At 41.9% G+C, this 13922-nt stretch overlaps 1 protein-coding gene across 1 annotated transcript in view; it reads left to right on the top strand.

The window, feature by feature from the left end:
• Positions 1-13922, top strand: part of gabrb1 (gamma-aminobutyric acid type A receptor subunit beta1) — a 288316-nt gene that overhangs the window by 260455 nt on the left and 13939 nt on the right. Inside the window, exons 7-8 of the mRNA XM_033028072.1 lie at positions 797-949; positions 3454-3701. Of these exons, the coding sequence (XP_032883963.1) occupies positions 797-949; positions 3454-3701 (401 nt within the window). The remainder of the gene's footprint in view (positions 1-796; positions 950-3453; positions 3702-13922) is intronic.

Here is a 13922-nt window from a genome sequence, read left to right on the forward strand (position 1 = left end):
CCTTTGACTGATGGAACGAGCACAACCATTTTTCATTCATTTAATAAAACTCACACATATGATAAATGATGGAGTTTTTAGCCAAAGGGAAATTGAAACATGAATGTGTTTATGTTCCTTTTTGCACAGACCATGCATAACAGCCAGGATTTTCAAAACCAGCTCTGAACTGCCCTGGATAATTGAGCAGGCTGCCAAGACTTGATCCACCTTCAAAAGGAGTTGTCCCATTACAAGGGTTTTCACTTTCTGTGGCCTTACGTACTATCAGTCACTCTTCTTGGGAAGGGGTTTGAGTTCAAGTTCGAGTTCGAGTTCGCATTTATTGTCACTTAACCAATTATGGCACAATTAAATTTGAGTTACCATACAGCCATACTAAGTGAAAGGAACACAATGCACACATAAAGATGAAGGAATGTTCTAATTGAGTATGTTAAAATAACAAGATTATTTCTTCTGGGAATCCCAAACCAGATGTTATAATAATTTAGAGTTAATTCATTCAGAGGTAATGTCATGAAACTCTTCTTTATCCCTAGAAAGCTATTGACATTAGGTCAATTTGAAATAATAGATGATATTCATAAGATTCATAAGATGTTATCAGGCAGAGTGTTCAATGTCCTGAGACTGTGAATAGATGGAGCAATGATGTATATAACCAATTATCTAATTGAATGGTGAAATGGACTCAAAAGGTTTTAGGTTTCAATGTAGCACATGAAAATATTATTTATTTGGAATGAAAATAGTGACATCTATGTTTAAGTACATGTTTTTTTTCATATTTCAGGTTCTTATCCAAGACTATCGCTGAGTTTTCGATTGAAAAGAAATATTGGTTATTTCATCTTGCAGACATACATGCCGTCAACATTAATCACAATTTTGTCATGGGTCTCCTTCTGGATCAACTATGATGCTTCTGCTGCAAGAGTTGCTCTAGGTATTCATCTAACAGTCAGTAACCTGGGTCTGTGCTTGGGATCTAGTCAAGTCAAGAGTTTTTTATTGTCATATGTCCCAGATAGGACAATGAAATTCTTGCTTGCTGCAGCACAACAGAATATGTAAACATAGTACATAACGGGAGAAAAAAAAGTTCAGTGTGTATATATACACACATACTCAATAAACAAACAAATATAGTGCAATAATAATAATAGTCTGTTGTAGTTCAGAGCTTATTTGTTGTCGTGTTTAATAGCCTGATGGCTGTAGGGAAGAAGCTGTTCCTGAACCTGGACGTTACAGTTTTCAGGCTCCTGTACCTTCTTCCCGATGGCAATGGCGAAATGAGTGTGAGGACAGGATGAAGTGTGTCTCTGATGATGTTGGCTGCTTTTTTGAGGCAGTGACTTTGATAGATCCCTTTGATGGTGGGGAGATCAGGAGCCGGTGATGGACTGGCCAGTGTTCACTACTTTTTGCAGTTTTTTCCGCTCCTGGACGTTCACCAGACTGATTCCTGCGATGTCAGGACTTTCATGTGAAGAAAGACTGGATAGACTCGGCTTGTACTCGCTAGAATTTAGAAGATTGAGGGGGGATCTTATAGAAACTTACAAAATTCTTAAAGGGTTGGACAGGCTAGATGCAGGAAGATTGTTCCCGATGTTGGGGAAGTCCAGGACAAGGGGTCACAGTTTGAGGATAAGGGGGAAATCCTTTAGGAATGAGATGAGAAAAACATTTTTCACACAGAGAGTGGTGAATCTCTGGAACTCTCTGCCACAGAAGATAGTTGAGGCCAGTTCATTGGCTATATTTAAGAGGGAGTTAGATGTGGCCCTTGTGGCTAAAGGGATCAGGGGGTATGGAGAGAAGGCAGGTACAGGATACTGAGTTGGATGATCAGCCATGATCATATTGAATGGCGGTGCAGGCTCGAAGGGCCGAATGGTCTGCTCCTGCACCTATTTTCTATGTTTCTATGTTTCTATGTACCTGCGATACACTGCCGGTTCATCTGCAGGGATTCCCCAGTGATCGGGGGATCGCTTACAGTCGGCAGCTCGCAATAGCGCTAATGCCTTTAAATGCATTAGCAGCTTGCCAGCTACAGCACTGGTTTCTGCCGTTTCGTTTATCCAAATAAGCTGAGAAAAACTCTATTCAATTATGTTCAGTCACCACAGGCAAAATATCGCGACAGGCAGGCGCCATGAAACATGGATCTCATTACTGGATATTGAAGAATGGTGTTGATCCGAAACGCCACCTAGTCATGTTCTCCAGAGATGCTGCCTGACCTGCTGTGTTACTCCAGCACTTTATGTCCTTTCATGGATATCTGAACTGGAACAGAGATTCAGACAGAACATACGAAACAACCACTGCTGATAGTTCTAGAAGGCCACCTCCAGTTTAAATTCCATTTGGAATATTTTGGAGGACCAAGAAACCAAGAACCAAGGTAGAGAATAGAACATTAGAGTTGTTCATTAGTTGCTGGAAAGCTTCCTCCCAGAGTAACACCTTGTTATGTTACTCACACATGCACACCCTTATCCTGAGGTCTTCACCAAGATTAATGTAAGTAACAGAATTTATGGGCACACGGGCCAGCACGGTGGCGCAGCGATAGATTTGCTTCTTTACTGCACCAGAGACCTGGGTTCAATCCTGACTACGGGTGCTGCCTGTACAGTTTTTGTATGTTCCCCTCGTGACTATGTGGAATTTCCCTGGCTACTCTCATTTCTTCCCACGCTCCAAAGACGTAGTTTGTAGGTTAATTGGCTTCGGTAAAAGTTATAAATTGTCCCTAGTGTATAGGTTGGTGCTATGTGCAGAGTGATCGCTGGTTGGAGCTGACTCGATGGGCTCTCCCACCGAGAGTGTGCTCTCCTCCCTCTGTGAAATTGATTTCATCCCAAATCTCTGCTTCAATCCAGTGCAAACTCCCCTCAGCCAGTATTTCTGAATTAGGTCATTCCCTGGTTTACTCAACTCCTCCAGTCTTAGATTCCTAGCTTTGTGTCTGTAAGCTTAGTTGAAGCTGAAGAAGGCTCCAAACACAAACATCACCTATCCATGTCCTCCAGAGATGCTGCCTGACCCACTGAGTACTCCAGTACTTTGTGCCTGTTTTTGTGTTTGTAAACCCTTGTGTCCATATACCCGGACATTAGCCTCACAAATCTTTTGTTGCTTCAGCTTGGTCAATGAGAGTTGAAGAAACCGACGACCTGTTCCTCCTCACTCCTTTTTCATTCTTAAATGTCTCTTCATTTATTAAAGCACACTTTATTGGCAAAATTATCATGCCTAATCTTTCCACAGTTATGCTTTGATTGTATTTCAAAGCATGTAAAGCACTCATGATTTAGTTTTGTGTTAAGGTCACCGCATTATCTGAAATGATCACTGTTGAATGCAAAGGAAGTTTCTTTCTTAAATGTTATAGAGATTTTAAATATTTCATGTTGATTTTGACTTATTTTACAGGAATCACAACTGTGCTTACCATGACAACCATCAGCACTCACCTTAGGGAAACGCTTCCCAAGATCCCCTATGTCAAGGCCATTGACATTTACCTGATGGGTTGCTTTGTCTTTGTGTTCCTGGCTTTGTTGGAGTATGCATTCGTTAACTATATATTCTTTGGAAGAGGGCCACAGCTTCAGAAGAAAGCAGCTGAGGAAGACACTCAGAACCAAGTGAAAGCCAGACTGGGAAACAACAAAGCTCAGGTAAAAATAAATGGAACTTCTGTGTGAGTGTGAAGCGATGAATGATACAGTTATAGTGGTGCAGCGGGCAGAGCAGCAGTGACCAGGTTCGATCCTGACCTTGGGTGTTGTCTGTGTGGAGTTTGCATGTTCTCCCTGTGACCACATGGATTTCCCCCGGGTGATCCTGTTTCGTCCCACATCCCATATATGTATGGGTTTGTAGGTTAATTGGCCTCTGCAAAATTGCCTCTGGTCTGTAAGGAATGGATGAGAAAGTGGGATCAATTGTCATAGTGGGCTTGATGAGCCATTAGGATGTTTCTATGCTGTATCCTTCAATCAATCTTTCAGTCAATCAATTTAGTTTCTGCTCTCGCCTTGAGTAAGAGGTGGAGGTAAATCAAGTTGATGAAAACAAATTGTGAAATGCAACATTTTTAGAGAGTGGAAATATGTTTTGAGCATTAGGCATTAATATGATACTTATATAAATCAGCACAGACATGGTCAGCTGAAGGGGCTGGTCCTGTGCTACACTGTGTTGTGTTCTATGCACTATATACAGTGGCTTGCAAAAGTTTTCATACCCCTTGTAACACATTTTGTCACGTTACAACCACAAACGTAAATGTATTTTATTGGGATTTTCTGTGATAGACCAACACAAAGTGGTGCATAATTGTGAAGTGGAAGGAAAATGATACATGGTTTTCAAATTTTTTTACAAATAAAAAACTGAAAAGTGTGGCATGCAAAAGTATTCAGCCCCCCTGAGTCAATACTTTGTAGAACCACCTTTCGCTGCAATTACAGCTGCAAGTCTTTTGGGGTATGTCTCTACCAGCTTTGCACATCTAGAGACTGAAATTTTTGCCCATTCTTCTTTGCAAAATAGCTCAAGCTCAGTCAGATTGGATGGAGAGCGTCTGTGAACAGCAATTTTCAAGTCTTGCCAGAGATTCTCAATTGGATTTAGGTCTGGAGTTTGACTGGGCCATTCTAACACATGAATATGCTTTGATCTAAACCATTCCATTGTAGCTCTGGCTGTATGTTTAGGGTCGTTGTCCTGCTGGAAGGTGAACCTCCGCCCCAGTCTCAAGTCTTTTGCAGACTCTAACAGGTTTTCTTCCAAGATTGCCCTGTATTTGGCTCCATCCATCTTCCCATAAACTCTGACCAGCTTCCCTGTCCCTGCTGAAGAAAAGCATCCCCACAGCATGATGCTGCCACCACCATGTTTCACAGTGGGGATGGTGTGTTCAGGGTGATGTGCAGTGTTAGTTTTCCGCTACACATAGCGTTTTGCATTTAGGCCAAAAACTTCAATTTTGGTCTCATCTGACAAGAGCACCTTCCTCCACATGTTTGTTGTGTCCCCCACATGGCTTGTGGCAAACTGCAAACGGGACTTCTTATGGCTTTTTTTCAACAATGGCTTTATTCTTGCCACTCTGCCATAAAGGCCCGATTTGTGGAGTGCACGACTAATCGTTGTCCTGTGGACAGATTCTCCCACCTGAGCTGTGGATCTCTGCAGCTCCTCTAGAGTTACCATGGGCCTCATGGCTGCTTCTCTGATCAATGCTCTCCTTGCCCGGCCTGTCAGTTTAGGTGGACGGCCATGTCTTGGTAGGTTTGCAGTTGTGCCATACTCTTTCTATTTTCGGATGATGGATTGAACAGTGCTCCGTGAGATGTTCAAAGCTTGGGATATTTTTTTATAACCTAACCCTGCTTTAAACTTCTCCACAACTTTATCCCTGACCTGTCTGGTGTGTTCCTTGGGCTTCATGATGCTGTTTGTTCACTAATGTTCTCTAACAAACCTCTGAGGCCTTCACAGAACAGCTGTATTTATACTGAGATTAGATTACACACAAGTGGACTCTATTTACTAAGTAGGTGACTTCAGAAGGCAATTGGTTGCACTGGATTTTATTTAGGGGTATCAGAGTAAAGGGGGCTCAATACTTTTGCACATTTACGTGTGTGGTTGTAACGTGACAAAATGTGGAAAAGTTCAAGGGGTATGAATACTTTTGCAAGCCACTGTATGTCTGCACACATCTCATCACTTTTGTTGAAAGGTGTTTCAAACTAATCATTTCCCCTGCAATTTCCATTTATGGTTAAATGTAACTAATTAATGCGCTGGAGAATTTCATCAGGCATTTATATTACCTCAGTGTAAATCTGAACCTCACTGCCCAGAGCATCTCTATTATTAGGAGATGGGGATTTCTAGGCTGAACAGGAACTACAGTAAATCACTTATCACCTAAAACTGAATTTACAACACTGATATTCCTAATTCTGTTTTCTTATGATATGGCACCATAAATGCGTAGCACAGTGATAGCTGTTGTAAATGTCTGTGACAAATCTCTCTGTGTGGTGCAGACAGATCTTCCAAGGGTAGAGATGATGTGAAGTGACATATTATGTGATCAGAATGCAAAATATCTTCTTCCTGTTAACCAGGCTTAAACTACCAAAGTGACCATTAATTGATGATCTCCAATCAATGTTAAACTTAGCTGTTATTTTAGAGGAAAGTTTTGCACTGATATCATTGTTTTTGGCCTGAAGTCACATGGAGTAAGGATGGCAGACTTCTTTCTGAATGGACAAGAGAGTCAAGAGTTAGGAGTGTTTTATTGTCATATGTCCCGAAACGGAACAATGGAATTCTTACTTGCAGAGGCACAACATATGTGTAAACATCGTAAACTAGTACATAATGTAAACATAGTAAACTAATACACCATAATAAAGAAAACAAATGTTCAGTATATATGTGGATATATATCGCCTGAGCGGCCACAGATGGCATTGTAAACTGAATGTGATTGGAATGACCTGCCTCCCTCCATCTCCCTGGCCTCCGACCTGACTCCCAACTCGCAAGGTGCACCAGCGAGCCACTCTCACCTGCTGCTCTATCTTGCTGTCGGCAGCGGCTTATCCGCTGCCCGCTCAACCACTACCACCTGCTTCTCCAGTCGCTGTTTAGTCGGCCTCCTCCTCCCCCTCCTCCTCCCCCTCCTCCTCCCCCTCCTCCTCCTCCTTCTTGCCCCCCCCCCCCCCCCCCCACTGCTGCTGCCACCTCCTCCTTCTCCCCAGGAGTCCACCTTGCAATCGATGAGAGGGGAAGCTGCCTCACGGCAACCATGCCTGGTTTAAAAGTGAAAGGCCAAAAACTGCTGGAGTAACTCCGCTGAATTAATCAGTCTGAGGAATGGTCCAGATGTCACCTATCCATGTTCTCCAAAGATCCTGACCCACTGAATTACTCCAGCATTTTGTATCCTTTTATCTATTAACCATTATCTGCAGTCATCGGCAATAACGGACAACATTCTCTCTGTTATGGTCCGTTATAACGAGGGTTTACTGTAAATGGACCATAGTGGAGTCTTGTAGATCCCTTCGATGGTGGGGAGGTTAGTACCCATGATGGACTAGGCAATCTTGACTTTATACTGAGCCTCCAGGCTTACTGGTTTGCCTCTACATTGCTGATGACTTTGTATATTATACTTTGTAATAACCTGAAATAATGCAAAAACGCAGTTAAGCCTTTACTGAAGGTTTGGAAACTCGAGCCCCGTCTGTAGTAGGGTCCAACCTGAAACATTGACTGTCCATTTCTCCGTACAGATGCTGCCTGACCTGCTGAGTTCCTCCAGCAGTTTGCTTTTATACTCAAGGTTCCAGTATCTGCAGTCTCTTGTGTCTCCCTTAGAAGATTTGTGTTGATTTTGTTAGTTTCAAATCATTCATTATAACAATTAAATTACAGAGTTAGGTGCCTGAGCGGCGCTGTGTTGGAGCAGTAACTGTTATAAGTTCATGTTCATAAGTGATAGGAGCAGAATTAAGCCATTTGGCCCTTCAAGTCTACGCCATGCAATCATGGCTGATCTGTATTTCCTACTCAACCCCATCCTCCTGCATTCTAAGGAATAGAGATCCAGCCTACTCAACCTTCCCCTACAGCTCACACCCTCTAGTCCTGGCAACATTCTTGTAAATTTTCTCTGAACCCTTTCAAGCTTGACAATATCTTTCCTATAACATGGTGCCCAGAAATGCAGTCTCACCAACGTCTTATACAACTGCAGCATGACCTCCCAACTTCTATACTCTACATTCTGACTGATGAAGGCCAATGTGCCAAAAGCCTTATTGACCACCTTATCTACCTGCGACTCGACCTTCAAGGAACCATGCGCCTGTACTCCTAGATCCCTCTACCCTACAACACTCCCCAGAGGCCTATCATTCAATGTGTAGGCCCTGCCCTTGGTAGACATCCCAAAATTCCATCAACCATTGCTCAGCCCACCTGGATAATCGATCCAGATCCTGCTGCAATCTTTCACAACCATCTTCACTATCTGCAAAACCACCCACTTCTGTGGAAACGTGCATTCCACAATCACTCTAGCCTTCAAACCTCATCATATGTTAACCCAATCATTCCTGGAATCATTCTCATAAACCTCCTCTGGACCCTCTCTTGGATCAACACATCCTTCCTCAGATTTTACAAGCTCAAAACTGCTCATAATATTCCAAATGTGGTCTGACCAATGCCTTATAAAGTCTCACCATTACATCTCTGTTTTCGTATTCCAGTCTTTTTGATATAAATGCTAGCATTGAATTTGCCTTCCTGGTTTGCTATTACCAAAATTACCAAATATTCTTTCTATATGTCAAAGTATCTACTCAGACTTCAATCAAATCAATCTGCAATCTTTCAAATACCAGGGAATACAACCATTAGTTTCTGCAATTTTACCCCTGGGCTCCCAGCAGCAGCATTCAGAAACTCCATCCTTAATAATGGACTCAATGTGTCCAATGTTCTTTGCAGAATTGAGAAAAGATTTACAGGTTCAGACAAACTGTTGACTGATACGGGTGGATTAGTATGGGTATCAGGGGTTATGGAGAAAAGGCAGATGAATGGGTTAAGAGGGAAAGATAGATTAGCCAAGATTGAATGGCAGATTAGACGATGGGCCAAATGGCCTAATTCTGCCCTTACCATTTATGGATTTATGAACATGACTGAAAATAGAAGAAAAAAATGAACAATTGAAAACCAAAGAGATGCCAGATTAATGGCAAGCTCAATGTGGATTTATTAAGATATAGGGGAAAGAAGAATGGAACCAAATGGAGAAAAAAATCTTGAACTAAAGGTTGCCAAAGTAGAAAGGAATAAAAGTTCACTAAAATAAAACAGATTTTTTTTCAGTTAAAGTTTCCAGAGAAAGATGTAAAATGAGCTTCACAAGTATAAAGCCCCTGCAGTCATTTTATTTCTATCCCAGATCAAGCAGTAACATTAATGAAGAAGCTGATTTCTTCTCCTGTTGGTGACTGTGTGTTCTGTTCCAACTTGCATCTGAAGCAATCCTGCTTAGCAAATTTCTGCTAACCCTTTCAACACCAAAAACTATTCACATTTTTAAGAAACTTCATTCCCAATATGACTAGATCGATATTTGTGTTTAAATATTAGGAAGACATTTAAAAAAAACACCACCCATGTCAATGTTCATAATTCTCAGAATAAACTATGCATTGTGCTTATATTTTAGTGAATTAAGATATTAACGAATATAAGTAGAATTGGGCCATTCGGCCCATCGTCTACTCCACCGTTCAATCATGGCTGATCTATCTCTCCCTCCTAACCCCATTCTCCTGCCTTCTCCCCATAACCTCTGACACCTGTACTAATCAAGAATCTATCTATCTCTGCCTTAAAAATATCCTCTGACTTGGCCTCCACAGCCTTCTGCGGAAAAGAATTCCACAACCTGCAATTCTTTGCCACAGTTTCCTTTCAGTTCCTGGAGACTTGAACAAAAGTTGAACAAGGTCAAGGAGCACATTTCAATTACACCCATTAACTTTACATGAGAAAGGCTGCCACACTTTGTAAATTTAGTTTGACCCCTGATGGATTCTAACCCAAAGGAGTACGAAGCAGCCACAGTCGATTCTATCCTCATGTTCTTTGGACTTCCTGCAACATTGTCATAGTTGCTCCAAAGAAACTTATCATTAGTTTCCCCTGATTATGCTCATCAAATTAGTGGTGAAGGCAGCAATTAATGTGCTATACTTTTGGATTAAATATGTCCAGTGACATTTTAATCAATATTTACATGAAGCTCCATTGCCAATCTGCACTGCATTACTGAAAATGTTTAATAATTCCTTACCCTGGAACTTAAGGGATTCAGCTTCACAAATCATTTGAATACAAAAGACAGGAGATACCAATGCTCGGACAAAGTGGACACCCCCTATACACGGTGTCAGGGGTTATGGGAAGAAGGCAGGGGAATGGGGTTATGAGGGAAAGGTAGATTAGCCAAAGGGCGGTCACGGTGGCGGTAGAGTTGCTGCCTTGGAATGGAATTTGTATGTTCTCCCCGTGATCTGCGTGGGTTTTCTCCGAGATCTTCGGTTTCCTCCCACACTCTAAAGACGTACAGGTTTGTGGGTTAATTGGCTTGGTTAATTGGCTTGATAAAAATGTAAAATTGTCCAAGTTGGTGATATGCAGAGTACTGCCCTGCCGACTACAAAATTCGGAAGGTTCAGAAGGATTGAATGACGGAGTATACTTGTTCGGCCGAATAGCCTAATTCTGTTCTTATCACTTACGAACATGAACAAGCCAGGTATTTTTCTCCTTGCTGTGAGAGCAAACCTGTAACCCAGAAAACCAGCAAACATTGACCAAACGCTTTATACTCAGGAGTAGGTTCAACATTGCCATTGTTTACAATTGAAACTGAGAGGAGAAATTGATACAAATGCCATTCACCTTAAAAAATGGTATTCCAAACTTTAAACATTGAGAAATAGCAGTATGATCTCATGAAGTCCAGAGGGAATCTCTGCTGGAAAAGTTGGAGACTTATATATTAGGAATTAATCACTTCATTAAACAGAAGCAGTTTTATAATTAAAAGATGTCTATGATAAAAGGAGAAAAGTAACATTTAGATTTTCAATACATTTACCGGGCGATTAATTATCCAAAGGCTATAAACTGCAGTTCCCGTGCCAAATCCAACAGATCTCTTTGCCACGCCAGACAATCACTTCTTCTAAGGCAAGGAGACACTGCGGTCTATCAAATCTTTCTCAGTTATTTGCAATTTTCTAACTCTGTCTTCACTCCTTTCCCTCTCAAATCTTATTTCTTAATTCTGAGGTCAAAGCCTCAGAATTAAAGGACGTTCTTTTATGAAGGAGATGAGGAGGAATTTCTTTGGTCAGAGGGTGGTGAATTTGTGAAATTCTTTGCCACACAAGGCTGTGGAGGCAAAGTCAGTGGATATATTTAAGGCAGAGATAGATAGATTCTTGATTAGTACAGATGTCAGAGGTTATGGGGAGAAGGCTGGAGAATGTGGTTTGGAAGGAGAGATAGATCATCCATGATTGAATGGCAGAGTAAACTTGATGAGCCGAATGGACTAATTTTGCTCCTATCACGTATGACATGATCTTATAACCTTAGCATCATGTACGGCACAGATTTTACAGGCTGAAGGGTATGTTTCCTGTGCTGTACTGTTCTATGATCTGTTATATGTTCTATCTCAAAATCTGAGAAACGTTATTCCTTAGTCCTGCCTAAATTGCCACCAAATCCTCTCTTTCACCCTGCTGGTGAATCTGGCATGTTCCCTATCTCATCTCCACTCAGTGAATCATAGGATTGCAGTTGCTTGTTTCCACTTGATGTGCACTGTCCCTCCCCTCTCTAACCTCTATCCAACAGGACTACTACTGGTCTATGCTATGTAGCTTTATCCCTTTGTTTTTTTAAATCTTTTTTCCCTTTCTTTCTCTCTAAGAACGCTCATCTTGTTCACAGTGCTTCTCTACATAGAACATATATGGATCTTAGAAAAGTACAGAAAGGGCTGGAGTAACTCAACAGGTCAGACAGTATCTCTGAAGGACATGCATAAGTTCCTTTTTGGTACAGGACCCTTCCTCAGGTTGATTGTAGTTGGGGGGGAGAGAAAGCCGGAAAAGAGGTCATACGGGACTTAGCTGGCAAATGATATGTGTAGGAAGGAACTGCAGATGCTGGTTTATATCGAAGATAGACACAAATTGCTGGAGTAACTCACTGGGTCAGGCAGCATCTCCGGAGAAAAGGAATATGCGATGTTTCAAGTCGGAACCCTTCTTCATACGACCAAGTGATAGGTTGATTCAGGTGAGGAGGTTTGATTGGCAGACGGGTGGGCATAGATTAAAGATTAAAAGGAGACAAAAGGGCCTAAGATGATGAGAGAAGAGAAGAGAGAAATGTGAAACCATAGGGAAAGAAATAGGTGGATGGGGATGGAGTGAAGGGGAAATTGGGGCTCCCCCTTTTTTTCTCTTCCCTGGCTTCACATTTCACTCCTCTCCATATCTTAAACCTTTTTTGTCCTTCCTAGAATCAGTCTGAAGCAGGGTACCGAATTAAAATGTCACCTGTCCATGTCCTCCAGAGATGCTACCTGACCCACTGAATTACTCCAGCACTTTGTCCATTATTTTTGTAAACTGGCATTTACAGTTCTTTGTGTCTACTCTTTAGAAAAGTATAGTACATGAATAGGCCTCGCTGCACATAATGTCCATGCGAAACATAATGCCAAGATAAACTAACCTCATCCACCTATACATGATCTACATGCCTCAATTCCATGCATATCCACGTGCCAATCCTAATCTAAATCCCAATCTAAAATCCACTTTATCACCACCATCGTTTCTGCCTCTATCATTATTTTTGGCAGCACATTCCAGGCACTCACCACCCTCAGTGAAAAAAAACGCCCTGCACATCTCCTTTACACTGTGCCCCTCTCACCTTAAAGCTATACTCCCTAGTCTTTGACATTTCCATCCTGAGAAAAAGGTTCTGACTGTCTACCCTATCTATACCTCTCATAATTTAATGTACTTCTACCAAGGCTCAATCTGGTACTAATGGATGAAAAGGCTGTAATTTGTGGGTGGGAACTCATCATGTTCAGGTTCTAAAAAATAAACAAATAGGAGATTAACATGAAGAGTCATAAACCTCAAGGTCTGTGAAACGAGCTGGGAAATTGAACTAACCTAAAATCCACTTTTGGCTAGTGTAGTAATGAAGATCAATTGCCTTTCTTCTGTGCCATAGATTTCTGTGATTCGGTAAATCTTAAATTCAGAACCGCAGCTGGAAGTTGTTACCGCATCAAACATGTGAATAATGAACTCCTCCCTAGAACTGTGTTCCCACAGAACACAATAGACAATAGGTGCAGGAGTAGGCCATGCGGCCCTTCGAGCCAGTACCGCCATTCACTGTGATCATGGCTGATCATCCACAATCAGTACCCCGTTCCTGCCTTCTCCCCATATCCCCTAACTCCGCTATCCCTAAGAGCTCTATCTAACTCTCTCTTGAAAGCATCCAGAGAACCAGCCTCCACTGCCCTCTGAGGCAGAATTCCACACACTCACACTGTGTGAGAACAGGACACATTGTTCTGAAAAGTCATAGAGTCATATAATCATACCGGGTGGAAACAGGCACTTCGTCCTAACTTGCCCATGCTGACCACATGCCCCATCTGCATTACTCCCGCCTGCCTGCTTTTGCCCCCTATCCCTCTAAACCTACCCAGTCCATGTACTTGTCCAAATGCTTCTTAAACATTGTAATAGTTGAAAAAATGGGCTTTTCACACAGGAATTAAATCAAATTACAGTTTAAGAATAAGGGTTAGGCCATTTAGGACAGAGAGTGAGGACAATTTTTCACCGAGAGAGTTGTGAATCTGTGGAATTCTCTGCCACAGAGGGCAGTGGAGGCCAATTCACTGGATGTTTTCAAGAGGGAATTAGATTTAGCTCTTGGGGCTAAAGGAATCAAGGGATATGGGGAGAAAGCAGGAACAGGGTACTGATTTTAGGTGATCAGCCATGATCATGTTGAATGGCGGTGGTGGCTCGAAGGGCCGAAAGGCCTACTCCTGCACCTATTTTTCCATGTTAATAGCGCTTGCACTTTAAATGATGAAACACCACGTGATTTCAGTGATTTGCTGAAGTCTGCACATTAGTTTCTCACTCTGAGACTATGGCCAAGGCTTTGGAAAACCTACAGTTTATATTCTCCAAAGTCAAAACCTCCAAAAACCTTTG

This window comes from Amblyraja radiata, chromosome 1 (assembly GCF_010909765.2).
Source record: "Amblyraja radiata isolate CabotCenter1 chromosome 1, sAmbRad1.1.pri, whole genome shotgun sequence".
NCBI lineage: Eukaryota > Metazoa > Chordata > Chondrichthyes > Rajiformes > Rajidae > Amblyraja > Amblyraja radiata.